Raw genomic sequence first — 27421 nt, 5'->3', positions numbered from 1 at the left:
CGAATTTGGAATGTCTCACAGCATTTTACTATGTTACAATATAATGAAAATAAGTATATTATTGCATGATAATATGAAGAACTACAAAAAGCCCATAGGCTTAGAGACAATTATCAAAAAAACAATAGAGCTTTATATAATATTTTATATATATATAAATCCTGCCTACTAATTGACAGAATTGTGCAGTAATAAATATATTAGTCTTGTCAAATGCTGCAATAGTTTGTTTTTAAGTAACAAATGTAAAGTTTTTTTTCTTCTTCCTTCTCTTTGCTCCTCATTAAAAATTTACAAAATGCACCCAGATTTCCTATTCTACACTACATTCTCCTTCTATATAATTATTTACGCACTATTCCTACGGGCACAAATAGATTTGTTTCACACTGTTCTCCTAGAACCATTGTGGAAACCATTTCAGAATTAGAGAGGGTGAAAAATATTTTGAAGAAATAATGAACTAACTCTTCCACTGAGTTCCAAATGAAAAAGGAATGAGGCAGTAAAGTATATTTTGCACTAGCTTGGCTGGGATCAACTTGGCTCTACCAGTCTCTCCATTAGAAGCTACTGTACTGACTCACTGTGACAATTACCATAGGTAGGAATTGTTAATAAGCTGATTTTCTTTTTCTATGTTTTTGTTCCTTTTACATCAATGTCTGTAAACTTGGACAGTTGCAAAGTTGCTTAATTTTGGTACAACAGCAAACAATTTCCCCATCTTGCTTGTTGACAAACTGAGGAGATATTTTCCTCATAACCTGTCCTGAATTGTAATAGCTTGCTGGTGTAGTTCACGTGCTCTTTGCTATCCATTATCCATACTTTCAGCAGAATAGGCACTCCTGGGAGTGCTACAGAAATGTTCAATATTAAAAGAAGCTCCACTTGCAACCTTCATTCCTACAATTTTGGCAAGGGATAAAAAATATTTTTTGTTCTGCCAGACTTTTAAATACAACCGGTATTAGCATCTACATCTCACAGCAGTATTGATTTTATTATTAATCTAAGTGGAATACTGCAGTGGGTATTTGTTTAGCATATTAATAATAACTCTTTCTTCCAGCTTAGCTATTTTGAAATGTAAAATTTATGTTGGAGGTATGGAATATAAATTAACTAAGCAAATGGATCTATGACTTGCTTGACCTCAGCACTGGGCTCCTATTGTGAGGAGTTTCTGAACTATGGAAACAGATGAATGACCAAACAGAAGAGAAAGGAGGTATGTGAATACAGATATATGGAATTATGTGAGCTTTTTTTTCCTTAGCCTTTACACAGCTCAAAACCAAACCAAACCAAACCTCTAGCCATGTAAAAAGAAACCATGAAAATGAAACAAACTAGTAAGGATAGCCCTGTCATAAGCCATGGTATGAATATCTACATGGAAAGGGGGGAAATGCTGTTTTTGCTGAATTGCTTCATGAAGAGTGAAATATTCTGGAAATATAGACAATAGAAATTGGGGCTGGCAGGGAGGAAAAATACAGTATCTTGTACCATTCCTGAGTAAAATGCTGAAAAAAACCAGGCAGAACAAAGCTGAATTATCAGGCACATTAATCTGCAAACAGAGCCATTATTGGAACTGCATACCATGTTAAGAAATAAAAATGGGGAGAGTTTCAAAAAGTCCAGTATATCTGATCTCATCCAAAGTTCCTGTGAGTTTTTAAAATACTAAAAAGTTACATTTTAAAAGAAAATTTGGTATTCAGTTAAAAGGGGGATTTTTAACTGACTTCTCCAAGAAATGAACTGGTAAAGTATTAGTGTTCTAACTAAAACCTGAGAAGCAAGGTTTTATCAATTTATCGAGGAAAAAGATAATCAACATCTTCTAATTCTTTTTTTTTTAAAAAAAACAACAGTGTTTAGGGCAGTGTTTCTCAACCTTGGCCACTTGAAGATGTCTGACTTCAACTCCCGGAATTCCCCAGCCAGCATTTGCTGGCTGGGGAATTCTGGGAGTTGAAGTCCAGACATCTTCAAGTAGCCAAGGTTGAGAAACACTGGTTTAGGGAGATTAGATTAGATTAGATTACTTTATTTGTATGCCGCCCTTTTCCCTGAGGGGACTCAGGGCGGCTCACAATTCAAGGGGAGGGAAGGACAAACAAGTTACAAACATGAAGACAATACATCGTTAAAAAGCGCAACAGTCATACTATTCGAGTGGGGTTGAAGTCTTTAGCCCCAGGCCTGTCGGGACAGCCAGGTTTTAAGGGCTACGTGGAAGGTCTGGAGGGAGTTCGTTCCAAAGGGTCGGAGCAGCCACTGAGAAGGCTCTCCTCTGGGTAGTTGCCAGTCGACATTGGCCGGCTGATGGGATTCGGAGGAGGCCTAATCTATGGGATCTTATTGGCCTAGTGGAGGTAATTGGCAGTAGGCGGTCTCTCAAGTACCCAGATCCAATACCATGAAGGGCTTTGTAGGTGACAACTAGCACCTTGAAGTGCACCCGGAGATCAACAGGCAGCCAGTGCAGCTCGCGGAGGATAGGTGTTACGTGGGTGAAACGAGGTGCACCCACGATCGCTCACGCGGCTGCATTCTAGACCAGCTGAAGCCGCCGAATACTCTTCAAGGGCAGCCCCATGTAGAGCATATTGCAGTACTCCAGCCTAGAGCACATTGCAGTACTCCAGCCTAGAGATGGCCAATGCCCTTTTAGATGCATTTAGCGATCCATATAATTTGAAGATGCAATCTAGTTTCATTTTAAGTTTTCTTTGATTTTAGATTTTGAAACAAGAGAAATATTAATGACCATAAAGTGTGAAGTGTGCTACAAATCCAAGTCAATCAATAAGTAAAAACAGCTTCAGTCACAAATCACCAGTTGCTCCCCAAGAGAGAAGACGAACAGATGGAGAGTTGTGTTCCATCTTCTACAGTAGATACTCACAAACAAACAGCTAAACACTGGTGGGATGTGTGAACGTATCTGAGGGGATGAAATCTGCTCCCATCTGCTTGTGCAGAAAAAGAGTGCCAGAAAGCAAAAAAATTTTTTTTAAAAAAAAACCTCCTCCATCATGGAAGAATAATTCCCTAAAATTGTACTTACCTCTGGATCAGAGTGTCGCATGGTGATCCCTTCCTCTTCTGAGAATCCAGGTTTCCCGGGTCCATAGAGTTGTTCCCAAGGCCACTCATCTTGAGTCAGTTCTCACCTGAGAAAGAAACAAATAACCACATCAAGGAATGAAACAGGTGGAAAGTGAAAGAAAACAAATAGGGAATGCTTTATCCATATCAGCCTCAAGAAGCAATGCTGAAGTGACCTATTAAAAGAGGGGGAAGATTACTTAGCAGCTTCCTTTTTCTTTCACAAAACCATATCCAAACATTCAATCAATTTTAAATCAATTCCATAAGATAGTGTTTGCTTTGTTTTATTTAACTAGTTATCAGCATTATTGGTTTCATCTGAGCATACAAAATAACAGCTTCAGTTTTAACAGGGTTAGGAAACAGTATGAATTAGTAGTAGTACTTCATAGCACAACTTTATATACTACCTACCTAGAAGTCAATACTAGCCTTAATCTTACTCCCAAGAAACTGTGCGTGGGACTACACACCAGCTTTTTCACTGTTTAATGGATTTAAAGTTTTATTTAGTATTTGAGAATTTAAATAGATGTTACATACCAAAGAATCTAATGAAATGTCATTTTCATTTCAGAAGGGGTAGCAGGTTGAGCCCCTTCAGAAGTCTCAACCAGCTACCCCTGCCCCCAAGCCTCTCCTTCAGCCCCAGTGTTGCTTCTTCCCCTGAGAAATGCCAGCTCAAGTCCCACACCACAGCCAGCCAGCCACTCCATCACCACTGGGCAAAGCCTTAGTTGCCCCTGATGCCCTATACGCCACAAGCCCTAACATGCACAATTGACCTTTCCTGTTTTCCTCTCACGGTTGATGAGGTGCACCCAGACTGACACTACCGTATATGAGGCAGCTGCTGGCCATGCCAGGCCTTCTTCCTGAGGCTGCTTGCTCCATTCTCTAAATTGTGTGCACCATTGATTCCCCAAGAAATGCATCCCACTGTTGTGTTGCTTTGGAAAAGCTCTTGGAAAGCTTCTTCTCAGATCTCATAAAAACAGATGTGCTATTTGGAGAATGGCAGACACCCCATTCTTGTGATGCTATTTGGAGAATGGCCGTCACGTTCTTGTGATGCTTCAAAATACTTTTTCAAAGCATTGTGGGAACAGGGCACACAATTCGGGGAATGAATGATGCAAGTGGGAAGAAGCCTGACATGGCCAGCAGCTGCCTCACATACAGTAGAGTCAATAGTGGGAGAAAATGATAAAGATCATCTTGGGTGGCACAGTGCAGGGCATTTGGCCTGTTCCAGGATGCAGTGGTTTTATGCCAAGCTGCTGGGCCAGGCTGAGACAACTGAGACTTCCAGGAACAGTTATGGCTTCACACTGCAGCTGAGGAGCTTCTTGCAGCCCCAGAGCCCCAGTGGTGTGTGAAGAAGCTCCCGAGCCACAGCATATTCTTTCCACAACACCCCTATGCTCAGATGCACTGCACTCCCTCCCCAATGGTGGGATTCAAAATGTTTTACTATCGGTTCTATGGGAATGACTTGGTGGGTATGGCATGGCTTGGTGGGCGTGGCAGGGGAAGGATACTGTAAAATCTCCATTCCCACCCCACTCCAGGGGAAGGTTACTGCAAAATCCCCATTCCCTCCTGATCAACTGGGACTCGGGAGGCAGAGAATCGATGGGGGTGGGGCCAGTCAGAGGTTCTCTGGTTCTCCGAACTACTCAAAATTTCCGCTACCGGTTCTCCAGAACTGGTCAAAACCTGCTGAATACCACCTCTGCCCCTCCCTCTCCCAACTTGCATGCAGGCCTGTGTTGGGCCTCACAGAGCATCCCCCCACCCCTGCACTCCTTGCCTAGGACTGTCTGCATTTATTTGACCCACTTATCTGGAATTACAACATCAACCAGGAATGCTGGGTTTGTAATCATTACATTGCTGTGGTCACGTGACATCTCATATTACAACCACATTATATGCGACAGGAATTCTGCTTCCCGTTGTAAGTTGAGGACTACCTATAAAGTAATACTGATAGGAAAGATTTGGAGTGAGATGGAATTTAACTTTTTTTAAATAGTCATTGTTTGCAAATAAAATTTACCAGATTTGAGGAACTATGATACGTCAAATGCACCTCATCTTTACGTAAGATTTAACGTTCTCAGCATGCAATGTTATAGAGGTGATTTTATATATGCAATGTGTTTTGATATTTATGATAGAGAATATTTGTAACTCAAGGTTAAACTGTGCATTGATGATGTTACCTAGTTTGGTAATGAAACATCTGCAAGAAAACCACCAAACTCAGATAGCACCAAAGACCCCCACAATGTGTTTTGGAAAAAAGAATAATTCTAGTGCATTTTATTCCTTTACATATTTACTATGAGATTAATATTATATCTACGCATTTTAAATTGATGTTTCTTCTGATTTCTCCTTCAGTCTACTAGTAGGCAAACATATTTAATGCTAAAAGCATGAAGTTAATATTCAAACTAACCAGAATTTTTACATCAATATTTTCAAGACATTAGAGTAAAATCAATTTTATATTAAACCTGTGTTTCTCAGTAATCAACTGCACACTTATTTGAAGCTTGGATTTTTTTTAAAAAGAATCCACTGCATTCCGAGGACAGATTGATACTATCAAAACTGAGTAAGTAGAATAATTAAATACAAACGTTTAAATCACTTAACCAATTCAAAATGATTCTTCAAGTGTTTTGCTAAGATCTGAATGTCTTGTATTAAGATGAAAGCATCTGTTGAGAGCCAGAGATTGTTTTAGCAATATTAGCATCACAAATCAATAGAAACCACACCCTTCTGCCAATTGCAATGGAAACAATGGTCAGCTATCCTCATTTATGAGGCTGACAATCAAGAAGAAAATGATTACTGGTCTGGAACTAATGACTACATATCTAAGTTTATTCTTCCTTCCTGGCATATCTGAAGATTCATAGGATGCCAGAAGAGACATAATCAGCCATGGGGGAAATGTTGGCTCTTTTCAAAAGTCCCAAACTGCAAAACTCATCAGCTCAAGGTACAAAAAAATGATATGCTTTATATTATAAACCTGCCTTGATTTTCCATCCACTCCATTCAGTCCTAATTCTGCTTCAACAAAACACACTTCCATTTGCAACAGCAATCATTATGCCCATGTGAAAACCTCTGACTTTGAGTCATGCAGGATTGAACAATAATTCACAAAAATCTTGAAGCATCATTAAAAAATGTGGGTCTTTTTCAAAAAGTTTTCCCCCCCCCAAAGTTAGGCCTGGAAAAAAAAGACATGTCTTAGTTCTTTGAGTCCCATTCAAAAAGAGGACAAGAAGGTAGTGACCTTGACAATATGTCTAATAAAGTAAACGGGGGCTATGGATAGAATTGCAGGATTAGCTGAAATCTCTGGTTTTATTTAGCCCATTCATTAAATACAGTCAGGTATTTGTTTTTGTTTTTTAATATAATATAAACCCAGTTTATTTTTGCAACAGCCTTTGCCAAAGCTGACAACCAAAAATAAAGTATCCTAAAAATAACTCTGATGGCTCAGCTGGAAAAATGAATTGACCCCACGGGCTCCAAATGAATTGCCTGACTCAAAAGGTGAGCCTTACTGCATGAATGGTAGAGGTGAGGTAAGTGGATATTTGCAATTTTGCATACTAACAAACTGCACTGTCCTTGTTCCAAACTCCATTTCTATGATCTAGGATTTTGCTTTGCTCACTGGAAAAGGAAATAAAATGGGAGAGAACAACCAGCTAATTATTGATATTTGGGGGGATGGGAAAGGAATGAACAACAAAGAATCCTGAAAAGCTTTGCTCTATTGGCTGAGATAATATTTTGTCTGGCAAAAGGAGATCCAGAACACCTAGTAGAACAGCTGGCATATGAAGATGGAAAACTTGGGATCTGCTCAACTGGATCTGCTCAACTTTAAGCTACTTTACAAGGCTGGCTCTGGACAGAAGCTGTGGAATTGAGAAAGGCAATAGAAGAATGGTGGGATATTTTGCAGAGGTGGGTTTTACATAATTTTATCACCGGTTCACCATGCACCGAAATTGGGAGCGCATGTGCGTATGCTTGCTTCGTAAGCATGTGCACCTTCCGTGCATGTATGCGGCCTTCCGTGCATGAGCAAAGCTCATGCACGCAGCTTGCATACATGCACGTGGTTTAGAAAACGTGGCTAAATAGGACGACATAGAGCCGGGGCAGGTGGGAGGGTGTGCAGACCCACCTGCAGGTCGCCACTACCTGTTTGCCCAAACTGGTCTGAACAGGCTGAATACCACAACTGATATTTTGCATAATGAACCCCATAATGGACAAAGATATGATTGTAGGCTCAGCATACCTCGTTAAAATAATGTGTTTTACAACCCTGTTCAGGAGCCAGAAATAAACCAATCAAAACTAAGACTTTCTTTCTCCATGTATGTACTCCAATTTGCTTTCCCCTAAAACAGTCAAATGGAAAGTGAATAATCCTTTTTTGAAAGTTCATCTGCTACTTCTTGCTCCTATCTCTGGGGCAGCCACAGTTGTTTGAAGGCATTGCTTTGAAGAAATGAATTCTACACAAGTGCTTCAGTCAGGGAAATCTCCTTTAGAACACCGATACTGATATCTAAATTCTACTGAAGATGTTAACTAGCCTGGTAATGAAACATTTGGAAACCAATCCGCAAGAGACCAAACCTCCACCCTCGTCCTACATCCCAGCTACAGATATTCTCTACTATCGCAAATCTCCTTTAATTGTTGAGATGATAGAATTGACACCCAACAATCTTTTCTCAAGTGTTTTTCTCCGAGAACCTTGAAACTACAACCAGTTGCATAGAAACCAATCAGCAAGAAATCAGAAGAAACGGGTAGAATCTATAGGAAGTGAGAAGTCAAATTAAGAAGCTGCTACTAAAACAACAGATGCTTAAGTTTTTTCTCAACAGTTGTTATTTATTGTTCTGACAGCTGTCACCCAAATGCTTCCCATCTGAGCAAATGCAGGCAAAATCCCAATTAGAAGTGGTCAAGAGCACATTTAGCAAACCAAAGACATTTGAAGCATTTCTCTCCTTGCTATCCTGCAAACGTGTGCATTTCTCTATTTTTTTTTCTTTTTTACTTTTGCAGATTACAAAATAGTGAAACCACCTGTTGATGCAGAGAGGAAATAATGAATCATTAAGTAAACGATGGGCCAGAAATTGCATGACTGTGATTTGATTTTGTAAGTGAAAATTTCTATCTTTGACTTCTCATTTGAAGGAAAATGTCAACAGTCCATGTCAAGCCAGCTCCACCCACCCATTAACACCCAAAGAAAACAAGTACAACTTTGCCTGGGGGCCCACTGGGGAAACAGCAGGAATCAGAGATCCCTCTGTCATTGCATGGCCAAAAATGCATGCCTCCCTGCCAAAGTCTGCTGGTGTTTTCATCTCACCTGTTCATCTCCAGCAATTTATTCTAACAACAGCATAACACAGTCTTGTCTTCCACAAAATCTGACACTGACTCTTGAATGGCACTTCCCAAATAATTTCCTTGTTCTGGCCTGTTAGCTCCTGATTATCATAAAAACAAGTTTCTACAATTCTTTAGGAAGCTCTGAGCTTATATTTCTGCAGGCAGATCATTATGGATATCACAAACAGAACTACTAGCTTTGTTATATAGCACAGTAACTAGGAAAAATAGTCTGTAAACATGCACGTTGTATAAACTGCTCCCAACAAATTATACTTACTGAAGAACATGGCTAGAGTTATCTTACTTTTACACAGCATTTATATTCAAGTCTTTCCATAATTAATTACAGCCATAAAGATAATATTCTATTACTATGGTTGGTTGCAGTGTTTAGACCAGATTTGACATTTTTGTCCATCAAGTTTCTCCCAAGGACCTGGGATAGACAGATGTTGTTGCTCAATAATATTAAAGGTATTGTCTATTTTATGGCAGGTTGTAAATGATGCTCCAGATGTTCTGGAATTGCACCCAGTGTGTCTATTACTATTGGTACCATCTTTGTTTTCTTGTGCCTCCGTTGTTCTACATCTATTTGCAGGTCTTTGTATTTTGTGATTTTTTCCAGTTCTTTTTTTCCCTATTCTGCTGTCTCCAGGTACTGCCACATCCACTATCCAAACTTTTTATCTTTCTTATTGACAATTGTTAACCTAGGTGTTGTGTGGCAGATGCTTGTCTATTTGAATTTTAAAAAGCCCAGAGCACTTTATCTTCGTCATTTTCTATTACTTTTGTCTACTTTACTGTCCCACCAGCTCTTGCCTTCAGGCAAATGTATTTTTTGCAGATGTTTCAATATGCCATTGCTGCTACCATACTTTGTCAGGCTGTGCACCCTTCTTGCTGCAGCTAATGCTTCTTATTATTATCATCCCTGCCTAATTGTTATATATGTGTTATGATGGCAATCTGCCAAATCAGTCATCCAAATGGAGTTCAAATTTTTTTGAATAAATATGGAAGAGGCCAATTATAATTGTTTAGCTGGATAATTCATATTGCCTTTTTTGCTCCAAAAAGCAATATGAATTATGTCTCATCTAATGCCTCCTTAAATGTCAATAATGAACCCCTCTGTATTTGTAATACTAAGCCCCAATCTGTTAAAATGTATACTCTACATAAAACTCCTTTTTCCCCCTTTGAAAGAGCTATTGATTGCTGGGTTATGGCTGGTTTTACTATGAAATCCACTGAGGCCTTGAATAGTATTAAAATAAGGTCAATTGATTGCAATACAGGTAAACCTCTTTAAGTGACTGCCTCATTTTATGATCACAATTATGATGGTGATGCAAAAATAATTGCGTGACCATTCCTTGCAACTTTTACAACCTTCACAAATCTGTAAAGCAAAGGAAATCTGAAATAAGATCAGCACAGTTGTGGTTTTCCTTAGCAACCACTTCAATTAACAACCAAGGTGCCGGTCCCAGTTGTAGTTTCTCAATGAGGACTACCTATAATATTTAATGAGCAGTGGGGCAAAGGAATCTCTTGTTCACTATTCTATTAGCACCAAAATATATTGGATTTATTATCTGCCTCCTAAAGCAAATGAGTATTCATCACCTTCCTTCCTTAAAACCACTTTTTGGCATTTCTTATGGTTTGCATAGAAAGGAATCTAAACGTATCTTACTAAGTTACAAATTTGGATTAGCATCCTTCATGATAGAATTTCTAATAGCAATAAGAAACCTTGAATGTCATCAATACAGACAACAAATTGGACTTCTAAAAGATTTAAATAACAACAACAAAACAATAATTAGTTTAACCAAACAATTTGGCCTCTTACTGCCATGGGGTAAAACAACCTCAAATGGTTTGCAAGATTTTCTGAAGAGCAGATTGTGTTTGACAGCTGTCAACTAGAGAACCGGCCAAAAGGCACCCCAGATAAGAACCTTAAATCTTCCCTCGCCCTCTTTCCTTCCAGAGGAGTCTTATCTCACTGAAGCCCTGGAGGCTTAATTGACTGGCAGTTACCAGGCACTTAAGATCCACTTGGGGGAGGTTGCTACAGGGAGTGAGAACTATGAATATTACTAGCTGCCAAGTTACTGCTGCTGACAGACAAACTCTGTTTAAGCAGTTTGGCAGGATGCACTCAGGTTTTAAATATTTCAATTACCTATGAATGGCAATCGTCTATTTTGTATAATAATTTGTTATCCAGGAAAATAGTCTTTATCTTTCATGCCCAAGTGGTAAATAATCTACTTTACTAACAAATCTAATTTGTTACTAATCTCCCCAGAAAAGAAAAGAAAAATACCCTGAGCTACATCTTTTGCATTGTGGGGTCTGGTTTTCCTGGAAGAACATGAGCACCTGGTTTAAAAATTAATTTTAAAACAGGAGGAGATCGTAACTTTCATTCTAGAATAATCCTTAGTGGAATGGAAATTATTTATGTACTTAAGTGAGAAGAGTTCACAATCAAACAATTACAACTGACATATTGCATTTATAGGAACAAGAATCATTTTATTTTTAAGATTATGAAATACAAAGAGGGATCATCAACTACTAACTATAATAATTAGGTGGATTGTTCATAAACAACATAATCCAAAGTATCAGAAAATCAAAGAAGAATAAAGTCTGGGTTAACATCTTCATGTTTTATTTGTAAGGCAAGCAATTAGGAAGCGTGGTAACCAGGATGCTGGAATATAATTCAATAGATCTTGTGTCCTTAAAGTAATCAACTATCAAAACACAAAAAACATGCCTTATATGTGACCAACTACTGGAAGGTTTTGGGTTCTGTGTGATTACAATACACAGCCAACACAAGCACTATTCATCCCAAACCATTTTAGATGACTAGATTTTTTTTTACTGCTTGCCAAACAATTATTGAGCTACCTAAGGCTTCTTCAGATGGACATCCATAACTAAAACACCATACTGAAATTATTGTTGTCCTTTATCAATTTGTTTCACTTCTGATGGCACAAAAGATGGAACTGGTTCTCAGACATAAAGCTGCACATGGAGGTTGTGTATATGCACTCTCCTAAATCCATACTTACAAACGTTAGGCCACTGAAAAAATCTAAAAGAGGGGCACGACACCATGAATGTAGGAACTACAAGTCATTTCTGCATAATGCCCTAAGTAATATACTGTCAATTCAGAAGTTCCCTGCTAAAATACTGATATGCTTAGATATTTCCCTAGAAGATCACTTCCAAGCAGTCCCATAACAAAGATTCATTGTCTCAAAACTATGGCTGTTTTACATAATGTTATTAAAAGTATCTGCACAGCTGAAAAACAAAAACTGAGTAGAGATGACAACTACAATATTGTAGTGCGAGAAGGAATTGGGTTCAGAGAACAAATGTCCTAACGCCAGCTCAGAAACTCAGCATTAACAGTTATAACACTCCGTCTGCACATTTTCTTTACCCTAGAGTGCTTTTGTTTTTTAAATCAACTTTTTAACTCAAAGAAATGAGGCAGACAAGAGATGGCAAGCCTGCAGCAAGACAATAAGTCACCAGATGAAGTCAGCACGTGCAAATGACAACCCTGCCTTGAAACGGCATTAGGGTGATGCCTTAGCTGTATGTTCAAGACACCAGAAAACACTGCCAAGCTCATGGTGTCTGGCTGGCTTTTGTTTCTATGTTCTCAGCACCAAAAGCTGAAGGGTGTATGTACATGATACTTTACAGAACAACAGAAGCTTTTAAGAAAGGTAAGTGGGGAAAAAAAAGCCCTTGCCCCCAAGATGTTTACAATCCATAACAGCGATTGAGAAAGCAAAAAGAGAGCAGTGAAATATGAGCAAACAAGGATAAAGAGGCATGGTAGATTATTTTGGTCAAAGTCTCTCCAAACATATTTCTATTTTTGTAAAGGTCTTCTGATTTCCTGCACCATTATATATCTTTTATTAAGATTATGCTCTAAAACGGCTCCTGAAGAGATTGCAGTATGTGGTTAACCTTGTCTGATCTAAAAAACTGAGGTAGAGTTGTGCCTTGTTATTACTTGGATAAGAAACTACCAGGAAATCACCAGGGTCGTAGGTTGGACTGAAGAACTGAAGAAACACTGCAGAAGAAAGCAATGGCCAACCTCTTCTATACAGTATCCAAGAAAACCACACAGATGTTTTCCTATAGTCACCAGGCTTCCATTTTTAAAAAAAATCTGAGATACAGTCTCATGAACTTTAGACTTTGAGTCTGAGTCCTATGCTGAGGTGGCAGCAGTTTTCTTTCTGTTTTACTTTGCCAATTTTCCCTCTTAAGCCAATATTGCTCGGAATCTAAGGGCCATTAAAAGAAGTAGCAATAAATTGCTAATCATTTACACATAATTTATGTTTACCTTTTCCAATAAAGCTTTTTTTTCTTACAGTGACCATTCACTGATTTATCTAATTGGAAGCAGATGGCTAAACTGAGATATTTTCAAGATTGTTTAATATATGCATGCAACAGGTATAATCTTGTCACTCAATCGCCAAACTTGCCTCTACTACAGCTGTTGTACACTGTTAAAGGCAGTCTTCTGGGATGTTTGGTAACACAGTGCTCAGAGAGTCTCCAGAAAGAGAACATGATGAGGTGTAAACACTTAATGGTCCCCCATATCATTGACATCAATAAAATGAGTTAAGAATCATCAGAAAAGAAACACTTTAAATCCCACTGGAGTGTGGATTGGCTTTTTACACGAAATGCTAATTGTTTCTAGAAAACTGTAGGCAAAAAAGGACCTGTCAATAAAGGAACTGAAGTCAAAAACACTTTTTGTGTAAAAAGTAGAATCTAGCAATACATATCCTGAGGATGCTACCCTTAAAATCAGATCAACATATTTGCACATTTAGGCTACTCTGGACTGCAAATAGAAGCCATGCCCAATAAGCAAACACAAACTGTCACTGTAACATTTATGGAGCATAAAAAAGAGAGGAGAAAAAAAAAAGACATACTGTATTTTTATCAACCATCAGCCTGATAGCAATCCCTGCAATTAATGCTGAATAAAACCACTTTGCAGTTATGACCTCCTGAAGCATTATAGGAGACTCACATTTAACACCATCTTAGATTACCAGTAGATCTGTTTTCAACAAATAAGTACATTACTCTGTTTCTGAAAAGCTGATTTCTGTGATAGAAGCCAACCATTTGTTTAATATTTACTTTACTGCATTTTTACTGTCAGGAAAGAAGACTTATATTTGTAAGGTTTTTTAAATCTCACATGCTCAAACAAGTTGACTGCCCTATGTATGCTGATTGAAGGGATGTGGAATGTGGGAGACAACATGTAATGTTGTGGTACCTCAAGAAGCAAAACATCTTGGGCCAAACATTTATTCTTTTTTTTTATTCATTAGATGTCTATTCTGTCTTTGTTACTTTAAAAGTAACTGAAGGTGATGAATATACATAATACCGAACAGGATTTTAATTAGATTTTTTGTAACGAGCAGGGCTTTGTGGAATTTTAGACTTAATTCATTGCATGGAGGGACGGGCAACAAAATTCCAGATCATTCTGCCTAGTCTCTTCAGAAGTTATCATTTCTTATTGCTTTCTATTGATTTCAGTTAAGAAAACTGCAATTAATCACTGAATTGGTTTCCTGGCTTTTTTGTTGTGATGGTGGTGGTTACATGAGAAAGGGCTGCACAGTCATCCTCACAGAAAGAAATCAGCAACAGCAATTTCTTAATTATATATGTTTTCTTGGAAAAATTCTTTGTTGAACAAGGTTTAGTAATGAGTAAACACAGGAATACTGTGTAATACTTGCACAACACAGTAACGTATTCTAGCAAGATAGAACTTCTGCTTTAATCCTAGAGCTTGCAAAAAAAAAAAAACCATACTCAGCAGTACTTCAGATCTACCTTTGAAGTGCCCAGTGTTACCCACTAATATGAGCCTCTTTATTTATTGAGAGGTCTTTTGTAATAGTTGTTATGAAATCATCACTTTCAAATATATTACTTTCCCTTCTGCATCATGCCAAATTATTTCATTGCTATAATTGTGCCTATAAAAATGACACTATTTAGAAATAGGAAAGGAGTATGAGAAACCCACATTTGTGGTTACTAGAGAAATTCTTCGCTTCCCCCACCAGCTGATTTTGCAAATGGTAGTCTCCCTCATGGTTGCATAGTTGCAGCTCCTCTTCTCACTACTGGAAGCAACTTGAACCTGAAATTGATTTGTATGAAATTGATTCAAACCCATCTCATCTAACCTATGGCTTTCATATAAGCACAATAATATCCTTTCCCAATGTTAAGCCAATCATTATTCCTGCAAACATCTCAGACCTACAAGCCAGACATGGGGAGAAGAATAATAAGAGCAATTGCCCAGAATCTTTATGTGGAGGAAAACCCACAGAGTTCAACATTTGAAATAATCAGATGCTTTTATATTTTTGATTCAAAGAAAAAAACATTAATGGATTAAATATAATCTCAATTATTTAATAGAAATCCAATCATATTTTAGGCTACCAAATTCAATAGAAAGAATAAACAACCCACCCACCCCCAAATTGACATATAATGATTTGAGAAGAAAGACAAAGGTAAAATTAACATTGTGCTTTCAGGCTTGTCACAGTCTTGTACGTACAATTTGGCCTTGCTATAAATTGGATGCAAAAATATTGGCTCATACAAGCTTGGCTAATTGATATCTTGGTTGTAATCAACAAACCCATGACATATTCTGTTGCCAGAACTCACTCAAAAAATATTTCCCTTGCACTAAGGAGTACCATGGCCCCCATTAAAATGTAACAGGAAACACAGAATAACAAAATTCAGGAGTTTAAAAAGAACATTTAGATCCTCAATACAGTAATCTAAGTGAAAGAATTACCAATGGATAGCTTTTCTCCACTCATGTTTAATATCTACATGAAGCTGCTCGGTGAGGTCAACTGTCACTGTAAGGTGAGATAGCATCAGTATGCTGATGATTTCCAGTTGTGTATCTCAGCTCCTGGTGAGTTAAAGTGATGTTGTTGATATCCTTTCTCAGTAGCTGGAGATCATGGGAGTCTGGATGGGGAACAACCTGTTTTAAATATTCCTTGGTAAGACTAAGTGGCTTTGGGGGCTTTCTCTATGTGGGAATTTACCATCTCTGGTCTTGGATGTAAGTGCACTACCCCAAACAGACCCAGGCTGAAATTTGGAACTTCTTTTGGACTTGTAAGTCCTGCTTAAAGAGCAGATAGAAGTCATGGTAATAAGGGCCTTTGCACAGATTCATGTTGTCTGCCAATTGCACCTATTTTTTGACTGGGAGGTTCTATTCAGTCACCTCATAGACAGACTACTGTAACACGATCTACACACAGCTGCCCTTGAAGAGTATCCAGAAGCTTCAGCTGGTACAAAATGTGATAATGTGGACAGTTATGTGTGCTTCAAGAACTGCATACATTAAACCTTTGCTTTGCAAGCTGCATTGGTTGATACTTGCTTCTGGATCCAATTAAGTGCCCTTGGTTTTGATCTTTAAAGCCATGCATGGCATGGGATCAAGTCTTTTGAGGGACTGCCTCTTCCCAATAACATCTACCCATCCCATCCCATCTGCCAGAATAGCCAAGTTTTAGATCCTGTCACCTCAGGAATTTTATTTGGTAGGACCTAGGAGAAAACCTTTTTCTAGTGTAGTCTTAGCCCTGTGGAATACCTCTGCCTGCTCCTACTCACCCCACTCCCTTTTAAGATAAGGCTGGCAGCTGTTGACCTTCCAGAAGGCCATCAAAACATGATTTTGTCAATGATCTTGGCGATCCCATAGTAGAATGGAAGCCTATAGGATGATTGTGTGGTTGTTAATTTTTTGATACATTTTCTGCATGCTAGCTGCTATTCAGTTTACTTAATTTTTATTTTTAAATTGTGGTTTTAATGGTGTTTATGTACTTCACTTTATTTTATTATGTATACTGCCAAAGTCATTATGTGAGATAGATGGACAGATGAATAGGATAGACGATAGATAGATAGATAGATAGATAGATAGATAGATAGATAGATAGATAGATAGATAGATAGATAGATAGATAGATAGATAGGACCAGACAAGACCAGACCGTTTCCCACTTTGGCTTGAGTGAAGACTATTTCACTATCTCTTGGTAGACTGAGAACAAATCTTAGGCATCTTCTGTCTGATATCATCTCATATAATTAGAGTTCAAGAGTTTACCTGCAAACTATTTTCATATGACTTAACTTCCAATCCTTACCATCCTCTTCCGCCCCATTTCATTTTTTTTAAAATAAACTCTGTTTAACGTGGTGGCTTAGAGTAGGACATAGTACTTGGATTGGGGGGCGGGGTTGTCTAATCAATCCATGATAAAGTAAAGCTATTCAGATGATTAGGCAATTGTGCTTCATTTGGTACAACCCACAACTGCACTTGCTTTTTGTGGCAGCCATGAAATACTGATGAGTCATATTCAGTTTATGTTCAATTACTGTTCTAAGAACATGTTTCCCCATTTTACACATAGGCATTTTATTTCAATTTCCTAAGTAAAGAACTTATTTTGTCTAGGTACTTTAGCCTAGCTTGATGTTTCCTTTTAAGGTTCTTTTGGCCTTTAGAATATTAATTACCTTACCCGATTTTTCTGACATCTGCAAAAGTGATAAGTATTCTCTGTAAGTATATAGAGAACGTCTCACAATTACATATACTGTTGTATGTATGCAAGATGTTTCAGATTTAAACTTTCTCAAGTTCAAAACACACAGCTTTGAATCTGAAACACCCTGCTTCAAGCTTGAAATTGACTACTTTTGACTATTTTTGGAACTGTTTCAGTTGAGGTGTTGCTAAGCTTAAAGCATTGCCAGAATGAATAAAACAGTTGTTTTGTACACAAAAGGGGCATTTTAAACTAAAAATTGGTTGTTTAAAATTTGAAATGGTTCCAATTCAAAATGTTCTGCATACCTCTACCGCCCTTTGTATTACAGAAGTTGTACTGATATACAATTGTGTAGAAAGAAGAAATGCACACATTGAAAAGTTGCACAAATGATTTGCAAGATGGTATTATTAATTATTGTAATGCATTGAGATGAAATCAGATAAATATCCTGGTGAAAAAAATAGCTATACTGTATATATATAACATTTTACAAATCCTGGCTACTTAATATAATTAAATAGATATGAAACCCTTCATAAAAATAGGTGACCCTAAGTTAATTAAGGATCGTTTTTAATGGCTGTAAAATTTTATAAACTGATGAAGATTTTTTCAATACTTTATCTGAGGAATCGGGTCTACTTAGCTTCAATCCACCTTCCCCCCCTCAAATTCTATGCAAACTTTCTTCCCCTTAAGTTTTAATAATAAATATGAACTCAATAGCAAGAAGTTAGAGAAGACAAGAGAGGGCCAATGGTGGAACCGTCTATTCCAACCTCAAAAAGGCCAGCAGAACAGCAATGATGAAACTCCCTCTTCTGGAAATGCCTGTACAGCTATATAATTGCTTCCAAGGTAACTTACCCTTGCATGTCATTTCTACACTCTTGGGAAAAGATGCTTATATCTGATGAAGCTAATTGGATTTTCTGAAATTAAATAAATTGCATTTTTAAACGATATGACCAAAGTAGACTAGGAAGCTTTTGCCAGAGAGAGATAAAATGGAATTTAATACACATGTCATAATCTAACTCTCAAAACAGAACACCAGATTTATAGATATATTGCAGAATTGCCTCTGATGAATGATTCTTTGTAGTCCAAAATTTACTAGTTAATTCCATTCTTCATTTCAGCTCAGCATCATCAAAGCAATAAGGCAAATTATATTGCAAACTCAGTTTTGAGAGAGCCAGGGGCCTGGTGGCTATGTGACTCATGTTAGAATTACAAAAACACAATGGCATTTTAAACGTTACACACTCCTGGGGCTTGACCAGTGTAGAAATCCATGAAAAGCTGCTTTGACAATGCTTTGCAGATGTTTCTTTAACACTGCTGTTTATGTTTTCCAGGTGTAATTTCAGATCATATCAAAGTGCCTTTCTCCAAGTGAATTAGGCCCCATGGTATACTCAATTCTCATTTGTGTATTCAGTTGTAAGCCTCTTCTGCTCTCCTTGAATTGTTCCACTTACTGTTTTACACAAGCAGTCAGAGCAACTTTACCCTTATGTTCCTTTGATCACATGCCTGTAAAAAAATGCTGGGAAAATGATAATCTAATAACAAGGTGAAAAGATACAAGAACACTGTTGGAGAATGGATTGGTAAGAAGAGTCTTAAGAAGTCAAGGTTAGGCTTGTAGTATTTAAATAGTATACCACTTCACTGATTTTTATTCTTTTAACCTGTTTCTCCAAAAATAAGACCTTCCCGGATAATAAGCCCAATTGGGCTTTTGAGCGCATGCGCTAAAATAAACTCTCCCCGAAAATATTGCAACACAGCAGCAGCCATGAGGTGATCACGCTCTCCATCTCCTGCACCTCAAAAATAATAAGACCTCCCTGAAGATAAAGCCAAGTGCTTATTTCATAAGTCAAAAGAAAATACCGTATATACTCGAGTATAGGCCGACCCGAATATAAGCCGAGGCACCTAATTTTACCACAAAAAACTGGAAAAGTTATTGACTCGAGTATAAGCCTAGGGTGGGAAATGCAGCAGCTACCGATAAATTTCAAAAATAAAAATAGATACCAATAATGCCATTGCCCATTGAATAACATATACAGCCTGCCTGTGCCCATTAAATATACAGTAGCCATTGTAAAAATTTGCTCTGCATAACAAATTATTATCACACAATACCGGTGTATTCAATGAAATACTTCACTCACCTCATGATGCTGATGTCCCGCTGTGATGATGATGTCCCGCCTCCTATGACACACGGCACAGTGATTCCTATCATTGGATCACTGTACCAGAGGAGGTGGGACATCGCTATGTGGCTGCTTGCCATAACAAGGAGGAGGTGGGACATCGTTGCAGAGCGGCAGGAGGGGAAGGAAGGGGAATCGTAAGATAGCCCTGCATTACATTAGAACGTGAGGAGGGGGGATGGTGCGGTGCACGCTGCGCGGCAAACTGACACAGAGGGAGGGGAAACTCAGGGGCGCTGGGCCATTCACGAGCGTCACCCAGCGGCATGGCCCCACCCCTTTTTCTCCTCCATTTCGGGCAAATTTTTCACTGACTCGAGTATAAGCCGAGGCGGCTTTTTTCAGCTCAAAAAGTGGGCTGAAAAACTAGGCTTATACTTGAGTATATACAGTAAGACCCTATCTTATTTTTTTGGGGGGGGGGGGGAAATGGTATCAGGAATCAACATTAAAACAATTAGCAATGCCAAATAAACTCCTTTTTGAAGGCCAACACACAAATTAGATACAATGGTCAGCTATGCAGAGATGAACCTATGGAAGAAATAGTTGGATCCTCAACAGCAAAAACCTGGGCCTAATCCACTTTCAACTAAAGCCCCCCCTCCCCTTTGGATTTGTTGTCCCAGAGGAACATAACTCTTAAGGACGACAATACTATATTGCATGCACCAGAAGCAATCTCTTCTAATGGAGGGTGATTTTGCTACTGTCAATCCCCAAGTAAACTCAAGTTGACAAGATTTGCAGAAGGCCTCATCATACTACCTTTATTTTAGAGGAAACCTCTGTTCCACAAGACAGATACAGGTCCAAAGTTGTCTCTATTATCAGGAATACTTCCATCTTAAATTGTAGTCACAGCACAGGGGACATTTACTTCCAGATGCATAGTTGTACAGGAGGAAAGGTCATTGGTGGGATTCAGCCAGTTCGCACCTATTCGGGAGAACCGCTTGTTAACTTTCTAAGCAGTTGTTGGAAGAATTTTTTTTTGTTTTTTCCATTTTAAAGGGCTAATCCTGTAAGGAAGACAGGAAGGAAACATTCTGGCGTTGCTTCTAGCCTAATCTTTATTGCCCTGATTACGGAAACTGCCTCTCTGGTTAATCCTTATTACATTGTAACAGCTAAGGCAAAATGCCCATCAACATGAGTAATGTTGAGTTGGCCACGCCCACCCAGTCACATGACCACTGAGCCACACCTACCCAGCTGGTCATTAGGGCAGAGAATTGCTTGTTGAATTATTTGAATTCCACCATTGGGAAAGGTTAACCTCTTGTTTACTGAATTCTGTTGAATCCTTGAAAAAACCGATGCAAATATGATCACTATTAGCAGATTACGCTTTTAAAAATGTCTTTTAAAAATTAGCCATAAAAAGAGGTATTATATAGCTCTGGAGACATTTTCAGCAAGGAAGCGTATATTTATCTGTGTGTGAGAGAGAGCACCTGAATGAATGTGCAGCTTGTGTGGCATTAGGAAAGCATGTCGGTAGCCCACAGTGGGTAACCCCAGCTGCTGATGGCTTGCATAAGGTATTCTTTTTTCAAGCCAACTTGACCCTGTATTTAAAATAGTTTTCCCATATTAATCTAGTAATACTTTTGGTTTCTCCTCTTGTCTTTAATAGATTATCCCATGTTTTCCTCCTATTTCTCTGTTTTTTCTCCATTCTAAATGCATTATAAAACACCCGTGGCACAATTTCACTGAGTTCTGCTTCTTTTCCATAGCTCTCTGTGTTTGGCTTATTGGATGATAATCAAGCAGGGAGAACATTATTCTATTTCAAAGCACACAATGAGAACATATATTCTGACATCTTCAAAAGAACTTGTTGCTGCTTCTTTTAAATTCTCTGCCAGGTGGGTATTTTACGACTACACGCTGTGCCGTAAGAGGCCAAAGTGCAACTACTACCGGCACTATAGAAATAGCAACTTATTTCAGTCTGTCTGGTTTTTGAGAGATATTTCAAGGGTTTTTTCTCTCTCTCAAATTTATCAATTCTCGATTTTAAGATTGGAAATCAAAGGCAAGGATGATAGAATTCAATTGCTGATAACAGCCTGTCTAATCCAACACTTTGCTTTTTTTTAAAAAAAAAATCTAGAATCTGCCATGCAAAGTCTGATTACAGCTGCTACGTAGGCCAGTGGCTAGTTAGAACAGAAACATGGGGCCAGTAGATACAACCCTAAACAATCCAGCATGTGAGAAAGAGATCCCAGTATCTATCACCTACTTCATAGCAGCTGCTTGGGAAAGGAAACAGTTGCATTCCACCCACTCTGGTTTCCAAATATTCTCAAGATAAAGGAAATTATCTAACTATTGTTTTGGTTACATTCGTGTCAATAGCAAACCTTGGTTAACAGCACCACATAAATTCCATAACCTATTTGAACACCAACATGTGACGCAAGCGTCTTGGTCTTGGTATTTGTGCCATATGTGATGTCATCACATGTTTTATCATATGTGTCAGCCCCATGCAATATGCCTTTCTTTGCTACAACCCTCTGACTATTTGAAATTCTTTGCCAGGTCATTACATCATTACTATTAACATCATGACATTTTCATTCCAATGTAAATTGACCCAAGCCCTTAATGATATCAACTTTTGATTATCCAAATATGTTTTTAATGTGCTCCAAGTTATTTGGATAAGTGATGCAGCACACTATCTGAAAGAAGAATTCGCACTTGTTCCTCTTCTGGTAAGAACTGAATGTAACCATGGCAACTACTGGCAAGCACTGCCGTTTTCACTCGGATTACTTTTTGGATATTACATTGCATCATCAGAGTAGTTATTAAATTTTCATAAGAAATTTAGGGCTAACTAGTGCTGTTCTCTCTCTTGCCTTTTTCTTAACCATCTAAATGAAATATCTAGAAAAAATAAACCCATGATGTCCACTGCATTAATAGGATATATCAATGCATCAAAAGTTAGATGTTAGCTCTCGGGAGGAAAGAGGCAGGTGAATGGAGTATGGTGAACACAAAGCTATGAGTGACTCACAGTATGAAGCTACAAATATCATATGCAGCTAATAGCAATTAGGGGCACACAATCCAGAGAGGGCCCAGCAGTTGCCTCTCCTTCACTCTGTAATGTTTTGAGGTTCAGAAATGAGATAGGGAAGGTTGCTATTTATCAGAAGGTATAAATAGATTGAATAATCATCAAGCTTCAGATGTTTTACTTTGTTAGCTTCTTAGGACATGGCAGATGGGAACTGAAGGACTACAAAAAGAATCTGAAAATGAAACAGGTAACATGCTTAGGAAGTCAGTTCCACTATAATTTTCACTCACACTTTCGTGGCTATTTGCTAAGCCAGAACTGTAAATAAATTATACATCTGCTTTAGGATAAGCCTTGAAGCAAATAAGAATATCAAAGTGCAAGTTCATGAGGGGCAGCTGTCATTTCACTTCCATGTCACTCATGGCGTTTCCTCTTGTGGGAGAAAACTGGTAAGAGTTGCTTGCTGCTTCAAAACTTTCTGCATGTATCAGTCTGTAATGAGCAGAAAAATCCATTTCTTTGGTTGTCACCATTTAGCAATTCCTTAGAGTATGTGTAGTTTTCATGATTTCAAGCACTGCCTAGGAGAGACTGCTGAAAGCCCTTTTAAAGAACTTGAGATGTATTATTTCAAGCCTAAGCAATGTTGTGATAGACCATCATTCATGCACTGTGGCAGCTTAGATGGGTGGAGGAAAGAGAATTATCTGTACTTAGCTGAATTGAATGAGAGCTTGCTTGAGCTCCTGTAGTTACAGAACCCAAGAAAGCTCAGAAGTGGAATTGATTGTTCTTAACTTGCTGCAATTATCCCAATTTCATATGTACCTAGCTTTAAAAGAAATTGGTAAAGTGCAAATAGTCGCTGTGAAACCCACAGATTAGTGGCAAATGGAGATACTTTGGAAGCTAAGAACTTGGGTGAGTGGAATATAAATTAAGATAAGTGTCATGTGCCATTTTTTCAGGATTCTTACTTACTGATATCACCTCATGGATCCATATCCATGGGATGAGGGTGGAAAAACAGTTTTTGGAAAGACCAATTTCTAATTTCTATCATTCCTGACCTGTGTAGGAAGTTAAAACCCACCCCTCTGCTAGAAAACTGAAATACCCTGGGAAATTGAAAAGGCAGAATATTATATTTCCCTGCATCAGAAATGGAGAAACATGTTTTTAGGCAGGAAACAGACTCACTCTTAATAGCCCCCACTTTCCTTAATGGGCCATTAAAATGCCCAAGCCAGTCTATTCAACATAACAAGAGTTTCTCCCCTTCAGGTCCAGGGCGATGGGATTAAGGCATGATAGTATTAGGTCTTTACCCATCTCACTACAGGGCACCTGGGAAGAAGCAATGCTCAACCAAACTTGGACTTGGACCAAATTTGCAACCAGGCAGATTCTTGCAAGCCAAAACATTTGCCTAAACAGATTTCCAGGATTTATATATAATAAAATACTTATATTGGTATTGGATTTTTTCTTTTTTTTTAAAAAAATTATCAAGTAATCAGATTAACATAAATCCAAGATAGATATAAAAAGATAGAAAATATAAAAAAATATCAACTAAAAAATAAGTAAACAGACAAGTGCATCCCATGTTGTGTACCCAGCAGTCTAGAGGGCCTTTGGGGCATCTATGGTAAATGCATTAGGGAGGAATATGAAGGAAACATCTCTTAGCTTTCTTATATTGATTTTTAAAATTTGAATTGAATCTGGGGATGGCCAATAGATAGTCCCAAAAATCTCAAGAAAGGAACATTCCCATCATTCATTTACAGATCAGTAGGAAACCAGAGTTTCAATGTTAGTGGGAGGATGACTAAACAGTATACATTCATAAATTTTTCTTTCTTTAAAACAGATGCTTTTTCTCTGTAAAATAAATGTGGTATAAAATCTTTCTCTTCTGATGACAGAGATTTTGAAAAATATGTTTGAGTATTTCCTCCTTCCTTCCTTCTTTTTCTCTCTCATGTTTTAAATTGCATTGCCTTATTCTTTTGTACTTCTTTTCATTGCTTTATATGATCCTGCTTATTTTGAAAATAAAAAGAATGATTACTATGTAATTATCTATGTGCATATGTATTTCTCAAAACTACAATATTCTAAAGCATTCTTTCTCAACTTGGGCTCCTACACATGTATTAGATTACGTATTTCATCACTATCTATGCTGACTGTGGGATTGCAACACAGCAAATCTGGAAGACTGGATTAAAGGATGGATCATTTGGTTGTTATTCAAATTTGAGAATTTTCAGGTGTGCCTTTCAGCAACTAAAAGCAGCTCAGGTAAGACTCCTCCTGCCTCCTATTTTCATTACAACTGGTGAAAATAGGTTGGACTGTGAGATAGAGGTTGGGCAAAGAGACAGTGACTGGCTAAAGTCACCCAGCCAGCATTCATGCCTAGGGCAGGACTAGAATTCACAGTATTCCCAGTTTCCACACCAGCATCTAAACCTCCACACCAAATTGGCTCTCAATTTCTTCCCAATAATCAAAAGATGCTATTCAGGAATGCTCCATGATCTATATATTACAGATCAAGAACCACTGGTGGGATTCATTTTTTTTACTACTGGTTCTGTGGGCGTGGCATGGTGAGTGTGGCGTGGCATGGTGGGAGTGGCAGGGGAATGATGCAAAATCTCCATTTCCTCCCCATCAGCTGGGAGGCAGAGAATAGATGTGGGCGGGGCCAGTCAGAGGTGGTATTTACCAGTTCTCTGAACTACTCAAAATTTCCGCAACTAGTTCTCCAGAATTGGTTAGAACCTGCTGAATACCACCTCTGTCAAGAACATAAAACTTTTCATACTGGTATATTCAGTCAACACATTATCCATATGTGAAGTGGTTCATTGAAACTAATAGAAAAAAAGAGAAAGAGGAGCTGAATGCATCCATTCAATGTTAGAAGCTCATTCTGCATGTAAATCTGCTAATGTGTTTCTTCTGGAGCTGGTGGGCTGCATAAAAACACATGCCATAAGTCTTCCTTACTGTTCATTTTTTTTGGTATTAAATGTTATATTAATTTCCAAAGGTCTATAGCCACTAACACCAGGTAGCACTTTCTTCAACACCAGATCATTTATATTATATATTTATAGCATACTGTTGAACCCGAGTTCTAAGCTGAGGCGCTGCTTTGCATGAAGATCATCCCAGGTTAAATCTCTAATCAGAAAGACCTCAGCAACAGGACTGGAGAAGATATTGGAGACTTTAGAATGTTTCTAGGCAACAAGGGATTTTTCTAGTTCTGCTCATTATTTTTATGGTAGAACACTTTGATTTTTTTTAAAAATGCAGTTTTTATTTCTAACTGAATAATTACGATAATTAATCACAATTATCTTTCCTTCTTCCTTCCTTCCTTCCTTCCTTCCTTCCTTCCTTCCTTCCTTCCTATCTATCTATCATCTATTGCGTTCCCCTTAAAATACGACCTATTCAGAAAGTAAGTCCTAGCTTGATTTTCAGCAGGTTCTAACCAGTTCTGGAGAACCTGTAGCAGAAATTTTGAGTAGTTGAAAGAAGCAGTAAATAGCACCTCTGACTGGCCCCACCCCATCTACTTTCTGCCCCCCAAGTCTCAGCTGATCAGGAGGAAATGGGGATTTTACAGTATCCTTCCCCTGTCATAGCCAACAAGCCACACCCATCAAGCGATGCCATGCTCACCAAACCACGCCTACAGAACCAGTAGTAAAAATTTTGAATCCCATCACTGATATGCGCCCAATATAAGCCCTACTCCCCCAAATAAGCCCTAATTAAGACCACACTCACTCCATGGTGCACAGGTAAAAATTAAGTTAGAATGGGGATGGGGTGATGGTGGAACTGTCCTACTACTTACCTTCGGACAGTTGCAGCCATGTGTCGCACACCTCGGCCCATTTCTTCTGGTGGAAAGGCTTTCCTAAAGCTCTGTTATCAGCTGCAGAGGCTCTCAGGAGAGCCTTGCTGGTCTTGCCAGATGAAGAAGTTCCTGAAGGCCTCTGATAGTGAAAAAGAGGCTAGGGGCAATGCATGCAAGTGAGGTGAGTCAGTGGATGACATTCCCCCTGAAAATAAGACCGGGTGCCTTTTGGCAAAAAATATAAGACAGGGTCTTACTTTCAGGAAAACACTGTCTGTCTGCCTGCCTGCCTGCCTGCCTGCCTGCCTGCCTGCCTGCCTGCCTGCCTGCCTACCTACCTACTTACCTATCTCTACCAACTTTATATGGCCATCCATCTAAAAGAAAGTGACTCTGAATGATGTACAACCATCCAATAAAACAATGTATCTCTTGATTGAACCATGATATCTGTTCAATGTAAATTAAACAGGAAGTAACTGCACTTATTCTTCTAACTTATATAAGGAAAGTGATGATATTACTAATATTAATTCTAAAGATTTTTTTTTAAAAAAACTATTGGACATATTTATTAATGACAGGCTGAGTTTGCATTTTGGTGCTTACACTAAAATTACAAATTCAAGCTTTTTACTCCTTTCTGTTAAATAATATTGTTTTCCTGTTTGAAAGCGAAAGTCTCAAAAAGCACTATATATTACCAAGTGTTTCCCCCTCAAATGCTACATGTTAGGCTACAGTGCATTACGTTCTGTTTCCAAAATATGGACTCATGTTTCAAGGTGACATTTCTAGAGTCTACAAAAGCAGTCATAATACATTCTCTATACATTACAGCAGCAGCACATATAAAAATGGGCTTCAGTAAATTAAATAGTAATATCTACATTTACAGGAG

General features: G+C 38.3%; 1 protein-coding gene across 7 annotated transcripts in view; it reads right to left on the bottom strand.

The window, feature by feature from the left end:
• NCOA1 (nuclear receptor coactivator 1) overlaps positions 1-27421 on the bottom strand; it is a 285311-nt gene that overhangs the window by 94311 nt on the left and 163579 nt on the right. For all 7 annotated transcript variants that reach the window (XM_087717449.1, XM_087717452.1, XM_087717446.1 and 4 more), the window contains one exon: positions 3086-3191. In XM_087717449.1, coding sequence (XP_087573575.1) covers positions 3086-3174 — 89 coding nt within the window. In that variant the 5' untranslated portion in view covers positions 3175-3191. The remainder of the gene's footprint in view (positions 1-3085; positions 3192-27421) is intronic.

Source organism: Thamnophis sirtalis, unplaced genomic scaffold (genome assembly GCF_051295495.1).
Source record: "Thamnophis sirtalis isolate CommonGarterSnake01/CBP01778 unplaced genomic scaffold, rThaSir2_p1.2 scaffold_6, whole genome shotgun sequence".
NCBI classification, from domain to species: domain Eukaryota; kingdom Metazoa; phylum Chordata; class Lepidosauria; order Squamata; family Natricidae; genus Thamnophis; species Thamnophis sirtalis.
This window is presented reverse-complemented; position numbering and strand designations above follow the sequence as displayed.